The sequence below is a fragment of the Falco peregrinus genome, chromosome 8, assembly GCF_023634155.1.
Source record: "Falco peregrinus isolate bFalPer1 chromosome 8, bFalPer1.pri, whole genome shotgun sequence".
NCBI lineage: Eukaryota > Metazoa > Chordata > Aves > Falconiformes > Falconidae > Falco > Falco peregrinus.
Genome location: NC_073728.1, coordinates 63,532,291 through 63,551,954, shown reverse-complemented (window position 1 = coordinate 63,551,954; position 19,664 = coordinate 63,532,291). Strand labels below are relative to the sequence as shown.

Here is a 19,664-nt window from a genome sequence, read left to right as displayed (position 1 = left end):
TTTGGATAAACATCCAGTTTGGGGAGTGGGGAGAAACCCAGCAAGCACATGCCAAAATTAGTTTTCATTGAGAAGCGTACTGGAGAACAGATCTATAAAGGATGCCCAGAGCTTGGATGTCCTTTCTTGTAAGAGGCCTGCTGCTGCCAGGAAACTGTTTTAGTTTTGCTCATGCTAGTATTGCCAGCCAAGCTATTTCTAAAACTAGGAGGTCTTCTTGTTCCAGTGACCTCAGGCTTCAAATATAGAGGGTTTTCCTTTGTTTGATGGAACTGTGATACACCCTTCTTCCTCTTTTGATGATTTCAATACAGTATTTTGGAAATACCCGTAGTTCAGGGAAGCACGCACAAATTATTTAGCGTTATGCATCTGGTTTCTGTAGGTTCCTTAGCTCTGCTAATTTATTGCTTATCTTTTAGCACGTTGAGAGAACCTAGCAAATTCTTGCCGAATAGAACAAAAATAAATGCCATGAGGGAATCTCTCTGTGTAATCTTGTTGTGCCTGATTTAAGGCATTGGCATTTAAGCAGTCTGTCCTGCAAAGACTGATTAATAATGAACCTCAAACATTGGTCCTTTTGGTTTGGAGGGAAAGAATTTTTGTTGTGTGGTGGTGTGTTGTGCTGCAGGCACATGCAGTTTGACCTTTTGGCCAAATATGAATTCCTACAAAGACATAGTTCCAGAACTGATGTAGTGTTGTTCATTGACAATTTGCATTTGAAAGAGCTGGAGAGTGAGGTCTGCCTTTGTAAACTGTATTGTGTATTTAGCATTAAAAAAGTGATGGGAGCTCTTATGCTGACTCTGGGTGGCTTTTTATGATCTTGTAACAAAGAGTTGTGCTTGCCAGTGGCCCCCAGATATTGCAGGTTATCTAGGGAGGAGATTTTACTTAAATCTGAGTTACTTTCCCCTGCATTCTCAGGGTTCTATGTCCAGCCTATGGTAGGCTGTGTTGGTTTGGCTAAGTAGAAGTGGTCTTTCCAACTGTTGCAGAAGGAGTTTCTGTTCCTGTTTCCCACTTGAAGTAGGAAGCAAACTGGCAGTCCTGTGTTAGATTATTGACCTTGTGTCCAATACATTTGTTGCTTCCATTTGCGTTGGGTGGCAAGGCTTCCTTCAGCAAACTCTTCCATAGATGCTGTTATACGTGACTGACAAGATGCTTGGCAGAGTCTTCAAAATGTGCTGGTTCTTCCCAACTGGTAGGCAGTACTAGTCCAGGAATTAAGGGGCATGATCCACCCGGTGTGATTATTAGGGAAGATCTCTTAGGCTAGCACAGACGTGCAAGCTGCCATGTCAGCCTGACTCCTGTGCCTTGGGTTGCACTTCTGGGTGGAGCTCACAGCTCGATGGAGGAACTTTGTTTTGGTTTGTTCCCTCCTCCCTCCCTGTACACCTTAGCTAAAAGAAGGGGATTATGGAGTATAGCAGACCTATAGTTAACAGATGCTGCATAACCAGCCAGAGTCGAATATAACTGTATTTTTAAGAAAAGCTGAGAATTTTCTTTGCACTTAATTTAGGTCTCTCAAATCCAGCGAATCTGGAGGTTGTGGAGTTCAGCATTTAGTATTGCAAACAGTAATGTTGCTTTGATTTTTCCCGAGCTGTAGTCAAAAGTTTGTATTTTTATTTGAAATAATTCTGTAGCGCTCAGAATTGTGAATGCATATGTAATAAACTGAGAAGCTTTAGATAACAGGTCTTCCACTCCTCCTGACACTTGCACAGAGTGCACCTAGTAAGTATTGCAGTAGACTAGCTGCTTGAATAGAGGCTAATGCACTCTACATGCACTGCTTTTCAAGAGAACACCTAGCAGGGATGTCTTCATTCTATACAACAACAATACTGAAAATTTCTGAGCTACAATACCAGATCCTTCCATTTTTCCTGGGGGGGAGGGGGCTGGGATCTAAAATGTGCGTTCTGCGTGTCTGTAGTCACGAGCATGACTGTCCAGAGATCATGGTACTGTAATCTTTCATTGCAGCATTCTGCTTCTGGGTCCAGACTTTGCCTTTCATCACCCTGTACGAATCTTCTCCTCCAGTGAGAGTTGCTAAGTCTTTAGTCTTAAATTGGTGCATTGCATTGCTGCTTATAAACCTAACTTTGATACTTAGATTAAGTTTTGTAATAGGCTTATTTTTCATCTTCAGTGAATAATGGTAGTCTTTCTTGCTCTCTGGAAGAAGCTTCCTTTTTTGATGAAACACTGATTTGTTTAAAAGTGGTTTTATTACACTTCCACAGAGGCTGTGGTTGAATAACACTGGAAGAGCGAGGTGTTGGAGCAATCTCTGGCACGTTGCATTATAAATTAGTGTTGATCATGGCTTCATAGGAATGAGAAAGTTGAGTTTGGCTTCTGTCAGGTTTGTATTCAAAGGTGATTACAGCCTCTAAAGTTTTTGGTGTCTGTAAGGATGGAATGGCCCATTGGAGTAGAAGAGGTTTTAGTATCGTCTCAGACATGACAACCTACCCAAAGTAGCCTGTGGCTCATGTGTCATCAATTAGTTCCTGTTTGATTTAGTACAGGGGTGGGGAAGGCAGTTGTTCAGCATCTTGTCTGTAATTCTGTGGATGTTAGTCATGAAGTTTGCACTTTGAGAAGCTGAGTGCCTGGTAGGTAGGCTGCAGGATTTGGAGCTAGATATTAATGAGTAACAATATTATCTCGTGGTTGATTCAGTCCCTGACAATACACTTGTTTGTTTCTGCTAATGTTGAAGCTGTTAATTTCCTTAAGTAGAATTATTCCCTTTGTAACATTATGCATCAATGATCAATTGTAATTACTAGGGAAGTGCATAGGTATCTGTACCTCTGATACTTGATTTGGTTTCAAACTTGAAACCTGTTAACCTAGATACATGAAATGTATACATAGACTGTAACTCCTCAGTCTGAATCCATAAGCTTTTGTGGTTTATGCACAGGTATTGTTGAGAAATACAAAATTAGATCTTAAAGCAGTGGTAGAGTGTCAGTGTTTAGAGTTTTGCTATGGTGGTTTGCATTCAAATACAGCAGTAGGGTAAATCTGACCTTTTTTTTTTTTTCTACGAGAGAAGGTGCTAAGAGCTACTGCTTACACTTTTCTGTTTGGTGAGGGATACGTTTCCCAATGTATGGATACACGTGTACACAGGCATGTTAGCATTTCTCTGCACATGAGAGGATATTGTAGTAGTTGTGGCAATAGTAGAATTTCATTGTGGGAATCTGCATTGAGATAACTTAGAACTCGTCCAAGTTCTTCTGATATCAGGCTGCAGGAGGAATTACTAGTAAACATATTGTCCTCTACAGGAATCCCTTCGTAGTTTGTAATGGCATTATTATGGGAATAAAATAGTTGGAGCTTGATCTTTCTTTTTTCAATAACACTACTGGAGGAAAAGGTTGTAGAAGAGCTTTACTCTTGTGTGATGTTTTCTTCTCCAATTACAATCTTCTTGTTCTCATGTTTTTCTAATGTACTGGTGTATTGTTATCCGCCTTGAATTAAAATGGAGTATTTTAGCTGGAAGCAGTGGGTGACTGTAATGTTTTACTGATGCACCAAAATGTTTTGAGTCAGTTTGTAGAGTTGTATTCCTTCCCCGTTACCTACATACGGAGTGGGTGACTGAAGTTACAATATTGATAAGAGATTTCATTTTGTCTTCACTATTATTTATTAAGCAGGACTTAATTTCCTGATAGACATGATCTTTGCCTGCTTGAATTTACAAAGAAATGAGACATTATATACTGCAAAACCATAAATGTGGCATTATAAAATTAACTATATTCTTATCCGTTTGTATAAAATATCTGACTACATGATGGAAACAAACTGCAGTAAAGTATTATTCTGTCTGTTAGTCTTTCTGTGCATGAGATACCTGTTGAACAGCAGCTGTAGTTATAGGACCTTGGTAGTAATGTTCACTTGCTGCAAAGGTATGTTGGGTGAGGAAATACTTGCAACAGAGTGTATTTGTGTGTTAAACATGAAACAGCAGTTGCTTAGTGCTTTATCTGGTGGGGGAAGCAGGCGGTACTGGTTTTCAGAGTAGGACATCCTCCTGCCTTTGCATGTATGTATTGTTATTAGCTATCTATCTGTCTGCCTGTGTATCTATCTGCCTATCTCGTCATTGTACGTAGCTCATTCTTCTTTGTCATGTCTGTGGGACCAGGTTGTGTTTGGGCAAACAGCATTACCACTGCTTCTGTGCCTTCCTGCAGCACCTATCCTGGAGCTAGTGTTTTTAGGATAGGAGCTCATTTAGAGTTAACAGGGTTGTTTCAGTAAAGTACTCTGAATCTGCATTAGTAGCTTGTGGAGCTCTAGTCCAAGAGGGAGGAATGAGAGCAAAACACTAGAGCATTCCCTACAGTAAGAGCAAAGTCATAGATAGGTAATGAACTTGCATGTTCAGTACGACTGAGTTGCATACAGATGTACTCCCAAGTTGTCATTACCGTTAAGCATAGAATTGACCTTTGGATTTCATCTTCCACCTCCTCTCTCTGCATCCCCAGGTTTCTGTACCGAATTTCTTATTAAATAAGAATCTACCTTTTTTTCCTTCGTGTTTCAGTGTTCTGACCTTTCCTACTATGATTCCTCTTTTTTTCTTAAAAGGAAATTTGAGTTGTAGGTGCTTTCTTGCCTGCTTCTCTTAAAGCAGGGAGTTTCTTTGTGAGTCAAGCAAGCTGATGTTTTTGGAGTTACAACAAAAAAGGTTTAACCGAGATACTGCTATTTGATGGACACTTGTCCTCTGAAAGGGAGACTTAATTTTGACAAGTAGTCAGCCACTTGACCGGCAAAGTGTTCATTGAACTGGAAGCCTGAAATAGCCCATTTTGCTGGTTGATTTTGGGCAGTTTTTCAGGAGTCTGGGTAAGGAGGCTGCTTTTAATGTCTTTGATCTTTTACTGAAAAATGTTTAGTATAAAATCATGGTCTGTGATAGACATAAGCATTGAGATTAATTTTGGATATTCTGAGCTTTCCATCCTGAGCTCTGGGAGCTCAGTGTTTTCAAGGCAGCTGGCTTTTGGTTCTCTAGCATATAGGTCTGAAAGATCTTTTAAAACCAAGTAATAAGTGTCTGGGAACTTTATAGTAATGTTTCACTTGAAGATACTTTTCATAGCTGTATTTTTGTTCTGAACTGTGATAAGGGCTGAACTATGCCTTGGATATTCAAAACTATCCGTAAGCTGCTTGCTTTGAAGCAACGGCATTTGATGTTCCTGTTTCTCCGGTTCAGGGCCCTTGCTATTTCACTCTGCAAAATCAGCTTTTCCAAAGGAAGTTTTTTCTCTGGCAAAGTCAGGGTTCCAGAAATGCTGACTCAGTGTGATGAAACAGCAGTCAAAATAATACAAAATTTCCCCTCCCTCATTCCTTTTAAATGTTTTTCTTTCTACCAGAGTCTTATATCAACATAGTCCAGGGTTCTTAGGTGGAAGGTGTTTATCTGTATTGGGTGTGGGAAGCTATTGGTGAGTAGAGAAACTTTTTGGTTTTATTTTCATGTAGTAAAATTCTGTGTGTGTGTGGTTTTTTTGGGTTTTTTTTTTTTTTTAATTTTCACAAGTATTGTGCTGAATAGAAGTGCTTTCAGTCTATGAATAAACTGTAATAGTGGTTCTAGGTCCTCTGTTCTTAAACAAGATCTGATTTTTCAAATTCTGTTGAGGATACTTCTATTCCTAGGAGTAGAATGTCATTCTTAGTCCGTGCCTGAAGCCCTGTGTGCGTGTTATAAGGAAATACAAGAAAATAATATGTAAGAAAACTGTATTAGCTCCATTGAGAGACTTGCTACTTTTGCAGAAAAAAAAAAAAGATAAAAATCCAAGTGTGCAAATGTTGCTTCTGACAGTTTGCAAAAGCGCCAGATTTTAGTTTCCTGTTTGTGGCTACGCTGCTAATAACTGATGCTGTCGATTGTAATTGCTTCCTGGATTTACAAAAGAGTGAAATGAAGTCCCTTTTTATCTCTTTTCTCCTGTATAAAGATACTATAATAACTAGACTGACATTTCCTCATTTGGAAAAAACAGTATCTGTCATCTATATGGGTAAGTGTAAAGATTAGAGTTGAGGCAGGAGTCCTGTGTCATAGTCATAATAGGTTTTGTAGCTGCCTGATGGACATATGTACCAAGAGGTTGTGGATGTGTGAAAGACTATGACCAAGGATTTGATTTCTTAGATTTATTTGAAACTGTTCAACAGATCAAGTGTAGTGATCCACTCATAATAAAGGAATTGTGATTTTTAGCAATGTCCTGGGAAAACTCATAATTTCTCAAAACTCCTGTAGCGAGTAGACTGCCAGTTGAGGCCAGGAAACCATCAGCTGTTACCGTAGACAGAAGACTTTATGGAATATGTGCCATTTTTTCTGAATAATAGAATAAACTGGTTCAGCTACTTCAGAGCTATATTTTACACAAATGTTATTGGGGGCAGTCTCAGGCAGTGATTTAATATCATGCATGCGTTTGCTGCTAGTGTTTTCTGTGAGAGGTACTTTAATTAGGCTTTTTGAATTGGTGGTATTTCTTACCCGACACGATGACTCTTCATTCCTTATGAGTGCTACTTAAACTGTGTCATTTTCAGCAAGATACTTTGCTGAAGTCTTTTGACATTTTCGTTCACCTGACTAATCCATAATTTCTCCTCCCTGATAGTGCCTCGATGCTTGTATCTAAACATTTTTTTAATGACCTCTTGCTAAGTAGGAGGATGCTTTAAAGGGAATTGTTACTTGTTAAATGAAGAGTCCCGAGCTGATGTTCTTTTGCACCACTTGCACTTTCATTGAAGTCAAATGTTTATGCCACTGAACAAGGAGAGTAAATTAAGATGGAAGAGTTGCTTTCTAGTTCATCTTGCCATATTCCTTGTAGTCAAGGGACTGTACACTCTGCTACGAATGTTTAACTGTAGTTGATGATCCTCCTGCAAATTTCAGGTCCAGCTGCTGTGTGTATCATCTGGTTTGGGTGTATAGGTTGAGCTTCTTGAACCAGCGTTGCCAGGGTGGGTGAATTTGCTGTATAGATACCTGAATATGTAAAACGTGGATCAGAAAACTTAAAACATGTTTCTGTGTTTTTATTTCTGGTATTACTTTACCAGGAAAGAATTTGGGAGTACTATTTTTACAATTGGCTTTAAACAGAGAATAAAGGAAGCGGCGTGGATTCCAGCCTTCGATGAAGTAACAGGAAGGGAAGCAATGAAAACCATAAACCGTGCTGAGTAACATTTCCTCTCTCCTGCTACACCCCCCTAAGGGTGACAAAGTCGTTATTGAGCCTGACAGGATTCCTAATAAAAGATGCATTCAATCTGTATGAGGAGCCTGCGGAATCACTGTGAAGCAAGTAATGGCAGGAGGCTGGAGGGAAGCCTCCTCGTCACAGCTTACACAACCTGCTCTCCGTGCTCCAAGAATTACTCTGTTTGCTTTACTGAAATCTAGGCACTTCTGAATAAAAAAAGTAGTACAGAGAATTTCAGCCACTGTCCAAGAGAGTGTTAAAATCCTTGTCCTGGTATCAACCGAGTGCTTGATTCTGCTGAAGTTTGTTCCCAGCCTTGTTTCCTGCTTGGTGCTTTCTGGTCGGAGCGCTGAAGAGGAGGCAGCAGCTCTGCAACAAACAAATGGGGAGGTTGTGGCAGCTTCCAACCATGCAGCTTCCTTCTCTGTAAGATTTCGTACCTGATGGTCGTCTTGAATGTCAGTGGAATTTGGGAAGCTTTTACCATATGGTTTAACTGTTGTTTCAAAGGCGGAAATGTGTCATGTTTCTTTTAAAGTATATTATCTGTAATACAGCTGAATCTGTAACAAACCTTTAGAAGATACTAGCATTTTTGTTTGCTCTGAAACGTGTAAATCCTGGCAACTGTCTTGTCCTACCTTGGAAAAAGTGGGGATGCAAAATCCTGACAGCCATCCTCTGCATTTCTGTAAAGAAGCAGGTTCTTGTGTGTGAACCAGGGAATCCTGGGTGGCTTGGCGGCCCATGTGGGTTGGGTGTGGGGAGCCTCGAGTGAGCCAAGCATATGTTCTTGCAATGGGAATTTAATGTGTTTGGGGTGGAATTGAGAGACAGGTTTTGCGTAGCTCTTTGGGACAGGTTTGCATGTGAGAGCAATCTGTCTGGAACTTGCTGACGCAGCTGTTTCTTATGTGTGGCTTTGAAGTGCTGGTACTGCTGTGCAAGTTTCTGCGCTTGTTCCCTGTGCAGAATTGAACTGACCCTGCAGTCTTTAAGACCCCTCATGTAAGGCTCAGGGTGGGTGTAGAGCATCTATGAAGTCCAGGCTCATAGCAATCTGGGAGCTGGAAGGACTCTACTGGCTGTTGGGGTCCTGCCCTGCTGCAGCAAGCAGCCGGCCCATGGTGGGTGCAGGGTGGCCGTGGCTGGATGCAGCTGTCTGGGGACCGTGCTGCCTCTCCCCTATCATATGACATGAAGCACACAACATACTGGGCAGTGCTAAAGAGACACTGGGGGGATTTATGGTTTCCTCAGCTTCCCTGATACCTCAGTGCAGTTGCTGAGGATGGCTCATTGTGAGAAGTATCAGGATTTGCAAGTATGAGGTCATTTTGGAACAATTTATTTTCCTTAGAAATAACAACAGATTTCCTGCTTAGTGTTTTAAAATAGTTGTGTGTTACTGGAACACCTGGCGAGGGTAACATCAAATAAAGCATCAGGTTTTCATTTTATGTTTGTCAAGAGCAAAGTTGCTCTCGATACAATCGTTTCATCCTCACTCCAGGGCATCACACTGCTTTTGCCCAATTTTAACACCACAGGGGAATTCGTCTTGGACCTTCTTGTGGACTTGAAGCATGTGAATGCAGTTCAAGTGAATTGTAGTTGTACTGACTGGATTTGGTGGTGTTGGTTGGCTGGAAAACTTTGTATTCAGAGCTCCTTACTTGACGCCACCATCGTTCCATTGGATCCTTAATTCCAAGCTTTGTAAAGTTGCTCTTTGGATTAAAGGCGAAAGATTTGGTGAGAAGATGGGAAAGCAGAAGGAAATGATACAAACTCACAGATTTTGCTTATCAGCTGAGGTGACAGAGAGGCAGAGTTAAACTCCCTATTGAGGGTGGACATTAAATTGTTAAAAGTTAATTCAAACTTCATAGGTGGCTGTGTAAATCACTTTAACCTTAGGATGTTAATCTATGCTTCAACAAGTTTCCTGGATTAATAAAAGGGTATGCAGGCCGTTGTATTGCTTGGCGTGCTGCTGTGAGTTAGAGGTGGCCGTAGGGGAAGAGGGTTGCTTCTAGCAGCGCTTGGTGTTTCTGCGGTATGGTACTGCTTGGAAGCATCCAAATCTTGGTTGTATTTTTAAGAAGATGTTGATAACAAAAGTAAAGATGATCGCTTCTTCCCCTTTTGAGGTTTGACTATATTCTCATGATAACTTGTTTGGCTGACTTCTTTATTTTTAAAATTTACATCTTAGCAACTAAGAAATTAGTGTTTCACCATCCTTGTAAAAAACCAAACAAACAACAACCTAGCAAATTACTTTCAAATAAAAGTGTTTTGTGGTAAATGGGTGATGGTTGCAGTTATCTGGCTTGCTTTCATGTGATGAGTTCTCAGTTCATGCTGAAGTGCTTCTTTTATTTTTCCTTATTCTACAGTTATGGCATCTTGCGGCAATGACATGAGTTAGCATCGGGAAGGGAAGGCGGGCAGTGGCCTGGTTATTCAGGTGGCTCACTTCATAGCGTATTGGGATGAGGAGGTTGCTATAAAACAAAGCTGACTTAAATAATGTTATGTTATTACTAAAATCTCCATGGTTTGACACCACCTTTGGTTTAGCAGCTGGTTAAGCTTTTTGTCGGAAGGATGTGTGTGTCAGGGGTGATAAAAGCTGTTGCTGAATGAAGCTGGGGGCCGCTGGCGTATCGGTGCTGGGCCACAGTTTCCTTGTGGCCGGGTTCAGTGATAATGGTGCCGGCCACAGAGCAGCCCCTTGATTTCTGTGCTTCTGCTTAAATGCATGCTATTTTACACAGTCTGTTCTTTCACGTGGAGAATATGAAGAAACAGATGTCCTCAGCCTTTTAAACATAGCAGCTGAGAACACCTCAGCTCGTGAACTTGATGCTGTGAGAACTGGAGGCAAAGAAATTCAGCCGTTTGGGAGCTTTGTGCAGGATCACTGTGGTCACAGTGTTCATGTCTTGGCTCTCTGCAGTCTAGAAAATCTCCTTTCTAGCAAGATTAACAACTCCTGCCTGCTTCCTTCCACTCCTTGCCCTGATCTTCTTCCCTGAGCTCACTGGAGATGCAGTTTTAGCTAGCTGGATAGAAAATGTGAATTAATTTCTCCTTAAATAATCTAGGCAAGGTAGTTTTCTGTTAATTTGACAAATATGTGTGGGCATACCATTTGAAGGTAGATACTGTGCTTTAGTCAGCTATTATTTCAGCTGATGAAAAGCTCTGAAAATAAAGATTACAAAATAAAATAACGTTGATATTTGGTCCCTAGTTTAGAGTATGTGGAAAATTGTTTTTCATCAATAATTATGTTTCGGTTGGACTTTGGCAGAAAGAAGTATGTGAAGAGATTATAGGAAAGGGTGTGTAACTTTCCAGCGAATACTTTGCATTCTGCTGGTGTAACGCTGATTGTTGCCCTTTGGCATTGTCCTTTCATAGCCCTTTCTTTTCGTAGCAGGTATCTATAAAAATTACCTCTACCCTTTGTACTGTGGTTACATGTTTGTCTGCTGTTTATAACTGGTGTGGCAACAAAACCCCATTTTTAAAAATAACATCTTGTAATCCTATTTTCAGTCCTGTTTTATAAACCTGGAATTAGATAAATGTATGCTTTCCCCTCTGATGGAGGGGCTTTTGGGTGCACAGTGCAGCAGGGTCTGTTCACGAGGTGGCTGCAGCACCTGCTGCTCGCTGCCTCCAGCTGTGGTGGGATTAAATTATGTTCCTTGCTTGCAAAATATGAAAGGACACTCTACACGTAATCTCTCAAATGTAATTTCAGTGCTATTATAAGATCTTAAATGAGGTGGGAGTAATGGAGAAAACTTTGTGAAGTATGACCAATAGGCAATTTTCATGTTATCAGGAAAAAATGGGTTGATTAGCTGCATGTAACTTTGCTTGTTAGACACGTGGCCTGCGAAGGGGAGGAGGAATTTCACCTGGGTATCTATTTAAACACAAAAAAAGCATTATTTCAACAAGACATGTAAAACACATTGTATTGGTGCATTCGGTGCACTGGAAGAAACACGTGGGACCCAGACCTTACTGGGACATGTGATTGCCGAGTCAGCTCTTGTGCTCGGTGGCACCCAACAGCATCATGGGCTCTGCTTAATTAGGAGAGATGATTGCTTTAAAAGTCAGTTATTTTTAGGGAAAGAATCACAGATTCTCCTGATTCAAATAGCTTATAGAAACTGATGCATGAGTAGCTAATATAGTTAGCTTGTTGAAATGTCAGTTGGCTGGGTAGTGAACAATAAGATGTTTCTTACTTGATTTATCAACTTCAAAACAGTAATACTGGCTAGCATAAGTTGAATACTTTCTGCTGTGATGAGGGAATAGCAAGCTTTGCCTTCCCTTCGCTGTGCTGTTCTCTGCTGCTGCATATCTCAACAGCCGAAGTCTGAGCTGAGGGATGCTTTCCCAGCATGAATCCCTTTAAGCAAATGTTTATCTCTTTAGCTTACCAACTGTTTATTCATCAAGCTCCTAAATAAGTGTGGTGGGTTGGTACAGCGGTCCTGTTTGGTTAGCAGGAGACAGCTGATGCTGAGTTAACTTGCTAAGGGACTGTCCTGTGTGGAGTTTTAAAGAATAATTCTCAAGTAAGGATGTGGTCATTTTTCATATGTACAACTTAAACTTTGTGATTAAACATGAACATAAGCTTTTGTTCTGCTTAGTTTTCTGTAACTCACGACAATAGAAGTGCTAATCTAAACCATATTTTAAAGACATGGTTTTATCTTGGTCTCAGGTAGAAAAATATTAGAAAATGTGTGAAAGCATGTATAGATACAATGAGTTATGAAGACTGAAAAATTAGGCTTTAATTGTAACACTAGTATTGACTCCCCCTGGCTGCCTGGTAGCCCAGTTTCAGCAGGAGCTGAGAGCATCTGTTGCTTAGAAAATACGTTCTGAATCCTTCCTTTACCTGCCTGTCTGCATGCTCTTTGGCCTGGGAGAGGAGGACTTCCAGGCAGCAGAGGAGGAAGAATGTGGAACTTTTATTTCAGCTGTTCTATAAATGCTTTAACTACTAAGACACCTTATGGTCAGAGGATATTGCTGCCCCGTTCCTGTGCTTATTAATGTTTTCTGGTGGTGAAGCTGAGGCAGTTCCCTGCTACCTCACTGAGCTGGTCCGGTACCTTCAGTGACCCGTCGGCTGCCACGTACCCGGCTCTGACGGGCTGTAGTGATCGACCCTGGTCACCGTGAGCAAGTGGTGAGAGCTACTGCTCCTGGGTGCCTCATGAAGAAAATCAAGTTTGTGGCAATTCAGTCAGAGGATTAAAATGAGATTGGACTGTTTGAAATGGGTGCTTTTCTAAATATATGTGTAAAGCATTGAGGCCTTCTGTTTAATTTTAATGGATTTTGGTAATGACATTTTAAAAAAATCAGAGTTTTATTGGTTTTACATGGCCTGCAATTACGTATGACCTTTCATTTGATATAACACTCTATATCTGTTATATTTCTAAACATTGACTATTAAGCCAAAGAACTTTTCTAAAGTAAATCCATTGTAAATTCTGAGGCTGGCATTCATATTGATTTATCTTTTGTAAACACGGTATAAATGCAGCACTTGAAAATTCAGAACATTTTTTCCAAGGCCAAGCTGGAGACACTGCTATGTGGTATATAATGATTTTGTTGTGCATGTAGTTAATGCTAACAGCCCACCTGTTCAGGATAGTAAATTAAATGATGAATAGCCCTAGTGAGCTTTTCCCTAGCATGTGGTCTGTACCATCAGCACAGATATTTTTGTGAATGAAGAGGATTCTGTGTAATGAGAAGTTTAAACAGCTGTATCTCCTAATTACAGCTTCCATGTAAAGTCCAATTTTTAAAGTGAAAATAATCTTTCAAAGCAACAATATTAAAATGTGAAAAGTTGTTTGCTTCTGTGTTTGGTGATGGATAGCAGTGATGTGATACCGAGTCTTGGTAGCAGAAGGTGGGAGGCAAATTTTAAAACTTCATTGCTTCATCTTTGCCAAGGAGTATTTTGGAGTAACTTCTAACGTTACCCTCTGGTCAAGGACTGGACTGAGAGGGAGTAGAGTTAGTAGCAGGGCTACCAGCTAGATCTGAGGTGGGCATGAAATAGCTTTTTCGCTCTAAGTGTAACGCTTCTACCATGAAAAAGTACTGTGGTTCTCTGCAGCATACATAGTGGCTAGACTGTGTGGTTTAGGTTTTTGCTAGGGTTCTTTGCTTTTAGCAAACTAATTTTGCAAAATTATCTTTTAAAGAGGTGTTAAAAGATTTTAACAATTTTTGGCCTTGGATGAATAGGACTATCATATATGGCTTATTCCACATGTTGCTTGCTGCTGTATCCATTCATGAAAATAATATTTTCAGGGCTATTTTTAATAAATTATTTCAGTTAACTGTTTATGCATCAGTTGGACTTGCTCTTTTCACTTCCACAGCTTAAGCGTGGGCAGGGTTCTTCAAGCCTGCATGTACACTGCTCCTGCCTATCTGCTAATTTGGGCTTTGTCTCTGGAATTATGACTTACAAGTCTGTGTAACTAACTGCAGAATCTGAGAAGGTAATGCTGAAGTGTTGAGATGCTGTGAATGAAGTTTCTCATGTCTTCCCCCCCCCCCCCCTTTTTTTTTTTTCTTTTTTAGGACTTAAATACTATCTATTCTTTCCTTCATGGACTGGACATACTCTCACATTTCAGGGAACATCAGCTAAGGTAAAGTACTACTTAGTGTTGCTTAGCACAGCTGGTATCTATGACTATTTTTATGGACATGAGCAAAGTTTGTCTGTCCGCACTTGGAGGTGGCAGAGCATTGGCCAAGTCCCGTGGCATGGAATCTAAACTAATTAGCTTTGCCAAGAATGAAGGCAGCGCTTACTCCCATTTGTCTACAAAGGACTGTGTAGACAGTGCCCTATGTTAACTCTAGACTACAAAAGCTTTTTAATACTTCAGACATTCGGATGATCTCAGAATACATAAAATGGAAGGCCGACAAAGCACAAAAAGTGCGTTGGAAGTATCTTAGTTCCGTCAGTTCTGTTGCTATGGGTAATTCCAATGTGTGGGAGTGATTTAAACACTTGGAGAACATGCTGTATATTATCTATTTGGATAATGAAGAACACCGTAATAATTTGAATTTTATGGTTAAGCACGTCCTTCGTTTAGAACAAAAAAATAGCTGAATTTGAGGTCTTAGAGCCTTAAAGTGATTCTACTGAAATGTGGTGATTAATGGCTTATCTTTGGGGATTAAAACTGAAATTAAACTTCTCCTTTCTCAGAATCATGTCATCAAGTGCCCGTTATGAGAGGTACAAGGGCAACCAAGTTCTCTTTTGGTAAGTACGTATCACTTGTTGGAGTCCTTCAGTAGAAGTGTAAACAAAACCGCTGTTTTTTCATATTGTGATACATTGCTTGCTTTTTCAGGAGTTGTAACTGGAAGGCTTTGCATCCTTTAGGCTTGGCCAGACTGGTTAAAAGCTTTGACAGGAGGCGGTTGTAACGTAGTCTGGCACTGACAGTTGAGAGGTGCCCGTGAACTACCAGTGTGCCTCCCGTGGGCAGCAAAGGTGTGTCTGTGCACCCGCAAGTCCATTAAAAAGCTGGTAGTGTCACCTCGGCAGCTCGTGGGACTGGTGGCGACAACTCAGTAGGTGGCACTCTTCCCCTGAAGCTGGCACTGCCGGTGCTGTCAGGAGCCCAGCTGCTTTGTGGGAGTATCCTGTATCGGGGGAGTGATGGAGCTCTAGAATTAGTATTTTAGCTGAGAGTTCTTTTTAGGTTCTTTCTGGGAGGCAGATACACCGCCCCCCCCCCCCCCCTCCATATTTTAGCATTGCTTATGGTGTGTTTATCCTCTCACAGCGAAACCTTGCTTTCTGTATAGAGCACATCTTCCAGTACGCCAGAGTCGAAATGAGATGCCACCTACTATTGTGTGCTGGGTACGCGTGACACACACCTGCTGCAGCACCGGGGCCATGTGTGCCCCTGGGGTTGCGTACCCGAGGGGGACGTTGGGCTGTAGCAGGGAGGCATCGGTGCAGTGCTCTAGGAGGAGGCAAAATATGCTGCCGTCAAACACGGCGACTTCTGTGCAGACCTACGGGCTGTAGGTTGAATCATGGGCCGATCCCCTGCCCGTCCATCTGGGGCCTCATGGCGTGATGGGAGCAGGACTGCGTGCACCTGCGATGCAGGTGTGGGGATGGAGGGGTGCAGGGCAGGAGCTGGGTGCATGGGTCCCTGTTATCTGTAGTGCTTGGCAGGTCTGTGCAGCATTACTGGCCGTGTTGAACTGCTAATCGCCTTAACCACAGAATAACGTTTTCTTGTATTTGTAGCTTTATGTGCACTTTCACTGGAACGAAATATTTTTTACTGAAAATTAATAATTTCATTATAAAATAAATTTTTAAGTTGACTTAATTGTCAAATTGTAAGCTACAAGAAGCATTCTGGATGTAGAAATTTTAAAAAAAATGTTAGTTTTTGGTAGTGTTTAATTAAAGTTCTTAAGTTTCCAGTCTGCATATCAAAGTGGTGGATCGTTACTTTACTACAGTAACATTTTGGATAACATTTCCGAGTTACTCTAAGAAGAACGTAGATACCAATGGTTTCTTTTCTTACAGCTCAGAAACGATTGCAAGATGCTGGTATATACTGCTTTCTGGGTCTGTGCTCATGAAGGATTCTATGTTTTTACCACCTTGCAGGTATGTAACGTTGTTGTCATTTAAGGTAAGGCAAGATCTCTTTTTTAAAAAAATGCTTTCTTATGTGTCGATGTTACTATAATTTTTTCACAATTTAAAAATAATGTTTTGGTTATTTTGTTTATCTAAAGTTCTGATAGTGGAAGAAATGTTCTGCTAATTTTGATTTAAATTCCCTTTTGCTTTTTATGCATGTTGAAAATTTTGTGTGAAATACTGCACTTCATGGTTTTTAAATCTTAGTTGGCTTTTAAGTTTGTAAGAGAATTTGTGGTTAGCTTGTTAGCTTGGGGGCTCTGAATAATTCCCGTTGTGTGACTGTTTTGTATAGAGCTCTCTATCTCAAAAAATATGACTATAGATCACATAGTTTCTACCATTTGGCTGGAGGCTGTGTTGAATGACATATATGATTTTATGAGAAAAAAGAAAATGGATGCCAGGGGCCAGTTACGGATTGCGTCTGACGGGAGTCTGACTGCTTCTCACAGTTGACGCACGGTGGACAGTGTGACATGCTTTCACTGAAGCGTGCTGTTTGACTTGAGCTGGACCTTGCTCAAGGAACACTCTGGGCAATACTCTGCTTGACCTCGTACGTCACTCAGAAATTTGACTTCACTAGATCTTGAAGCTGCGTGTTGCTGTTTGTATTCAAGCTGCAGTTCTGGGCTAGGCATGGTCTAAAAAAGATTTAGACTTGGCCTTTACCCAGTTTGTATGGTTTTTGAAGAGATTATGAAAAGCACTGCTGCCTCTTATCGCATGAAGTGAAGGCTTTCCCCCTGCATGACGGTTATGTGATGGACTGTCTCCCCCACGGGCAGAGGGTCCCGGCTCCCTGCTGGTGTGCTCGCCGGCACGGTCTCCTCTCCCGCTCAGCGGTGTGCTGTCGCTGCTGGCCAGGAGCAGGGCTGCCTCCCTTCTAGCCACAGCACAGCACAAGGAGGTTAATACAGTGCGGATACCAACTTCATGCCTTACGTCGCTTTACGAATGCACCTATACTGGGGTGTTTATGAAAATCGGCTTAATCGGCTTTACTCAGTGTGGATTGACTGTGAGTCAACTAAAAAAATGCCAACTCCAGTTCAAATGTGTTGCCATATACTTGAATTTCATGGTAAGTACTAATAAGAACATATAGGACAGTTTTTCAGCTCCATTCTTGGTTAGCTATAGGCTGAATGTTGGACTCTTAATGCTTCTTGAGTGACTGAAGTTCAACAGTTCCAAAAGTGAAGACATTGGTGAGTTAATATTTGCATAAAACCTAAAATGCCTAACTTTTGCAGAAAATTTGCAAAAAATCATTGTTTTGCTAAGCTTGAGGAATAAGACACTTCAGAGCATCATTGTGTGCCTTTAGAAAGAAAAAGGCAAAGTAGATGGGTTATTATGAGTTCCCAAGATTACAGCTACTTTTATTATGGATAACGAGGAAAAATAGTTGCTGGATGGTGAAAGGGTCGCAGAGTTCTGTTGGATGAAACTGCCGGCAGGTTACAGCGTGCCCGGTGTGGTTCCTGGGCCGCGTTGGCCCCTGCTGTGGTGGGACAAGGTGGAAGGGAAGAGACTGCACTCCTCCGCTGGGGGGCTTTTCCCTGTCTGCCTTCATTGCAGGGGGAGCGGTGGTGGTGGAAAATTCAAATGTCAGAGGAGCTTTGATGTACTAAAGGTTTGAAGGAGAAATGGACACACACACAATTAGATAGGCTAAAATTAGTGTTAATTAGTTGAAGTTAAGGAGTGCAAAAAGGTGCTGAAGATCTTTGAATCTTTTTGCTTTCCCCAGTGCTTTTAACTCTGGGGCTACCTGTAACTCCGTCCCTGGGGCTCGGCTGTGCTCGGCCGGGGGCGCAGGAGAAGGAAGCGTGCAGCTCACACTGCCTGTTTCGTTCGTGTCACATTGGTGCATTGTCAAACAGCAGTCTGGAATTTCAAATATAACGTTTATTTGAGTTTTTCATTTTTTTAGGTACAGTGGGATAAGCGTAAGTTACTTTTCCTGATCTGAATACCTCACAGAACACTTTTTTATTTATTTTTTTTTTAGTTGAGGGAGCTGCACAGTCACCAGTCACTTACAGGCTATTTTCATATGAAGCAGTGCCTTGGATAACTTAGTATTGTTTCATAATTGTAATTAAAATGAGACTAATTACATTTAAAGTAATACTTAATGATAGCATTATTCCTTGTCCCCAACCAAGTTCCTGATCATATGATTCATTCTGAAAGGAGGCCGAAATACATGTCTGTAAGGAAACACAACGTTGCCTTCATTCTCATTGCCTCAGGTATTACAGAGCTATTCCTTGATAGAAAACAAAAACAAGTTTGTTGTTTATTTGTTTCTGTTTTTTTACTTTTGCTTTAGCTACAGTAGTGGAAATGACTCACAGTATACCATCAGGGTAAATCATCTTTGAAATACAGTTTCCTTATTTTTGAAAACTTTCTCTTTAATATTGATAACATAGTAAAGATAATTGCTGAAATTCATTGTTGTTTGGCGTTTGTGGGTCTTTTTTTGTGTAGCAAAATCTCTTGCTGCAGTTCGGTGTTGCTTTGTGCTTTGATTTTCAGAAAATAATGCCTGACCACCTTTGGTTTACTGTAATAGGAAGAAAAATTATATGAGTTTAACACAGGATATGAAGGACGTTGTCCATTCAAAGGATTCCTTGTTGTCTGGTGAAGAACTTGATGCCATGCTCTCTGTGCCCAAAGAGCATATGGTCCTATACGCGTGTGATATTAGTGTAACAGACCTTTTGAGGAGTATGTTGTTTGGAATACTGATTTATCCATGCTTTTTTATTTCCACAGCAGGAAAGTGGTGGGCAAGTGTAGGGAATTAGAAAACCATGCTCGAAGCAATCTGGGAGTGCTGGAGGGAATGGAGACCTCCTTCCAACCAGTTAGATTTTTGGTAGGCTTACTGCTGCTCAGAACTGGCATCAGATAAAGCTTATCTGTTTGATTTGTTGAATATGGTATCAATATGTCAACACATGAGCAGAGCTGAGCAAGTTAGAGACAGGTGTCATCTGCACGAAGGTGATGCAGGAGACAGATGATGGCTTTGAGGTGTCCAGGGGAAAAATGAAAGAGGACTGAAATAGAATCCTTAATGTGAGGACGGTGGTAACTACCAAGGATGAGAATTTAGGCTTTAATCTGGAGACCTCCTAGTGCTTTGAAAAGGTCAAGAGACAAGTTTCAGTAATTGTCATTCTGGAAGAACTGGGTAGATGGAGGCATTTTGCAAAACAGGTAATAGCATATGGATTCTAGTTTGAAACTCAATCCTTTTGTATACTTCGTAGCACCCCCCATTCCCCCGTTACCTCTTTGTGATACTGACGTGCTAATTTCAATTTTATATTTGTCCTCGAGAGCGTATGACAGACACTTCGTATTTGGTGAACTTCTTTGCTGGGAATACTGGAACGTTTTTTATAAAAATGTGACGAGCAGGATGTAGGTGTTTCTGTTAGAGGAAGCTGGTTTCCTGGGTAATAGGGGGGTTTAAAGCCCCCTTTTTTTGTAAAGTTGTTGTCTTTTAATCTGTCCTATTTAGCAGT

General features: G+C 41.0%; 1 protein-coding gene across 6 annotated transcripts in view; it reads left to right on the top strand.

Moving 5' to 3' along the window:
* Positions 1-19,664, top strand: part of RAPGEF6 (Rap guanine nucleotide exchange factor 6) — a 132,935-nt gene that overhangs the window by 12,406 nt on the left and 100,865 nt on the right. For all 6 annotated transcript variants that reach the window (XM_013303514.3, XM_027794386.2, XM_027794387.2 and 3 more), the window contains exons 2-4: positions 13,989-14,059; positions 14,635-14,691; positions 15,991-16,074. In XM_013303514.3, coding sequence (XP_013158968.1) covers positions 13,989-14,059; positions 14,635-14,691; positions 15,991-16,074 — 212 coding nt within the window. The remainder of the gene's footprint in view (positions 1-13,988; positions 14,060-14,634; positions 14,692-15,990; positions 16,075-19,664) is intronic.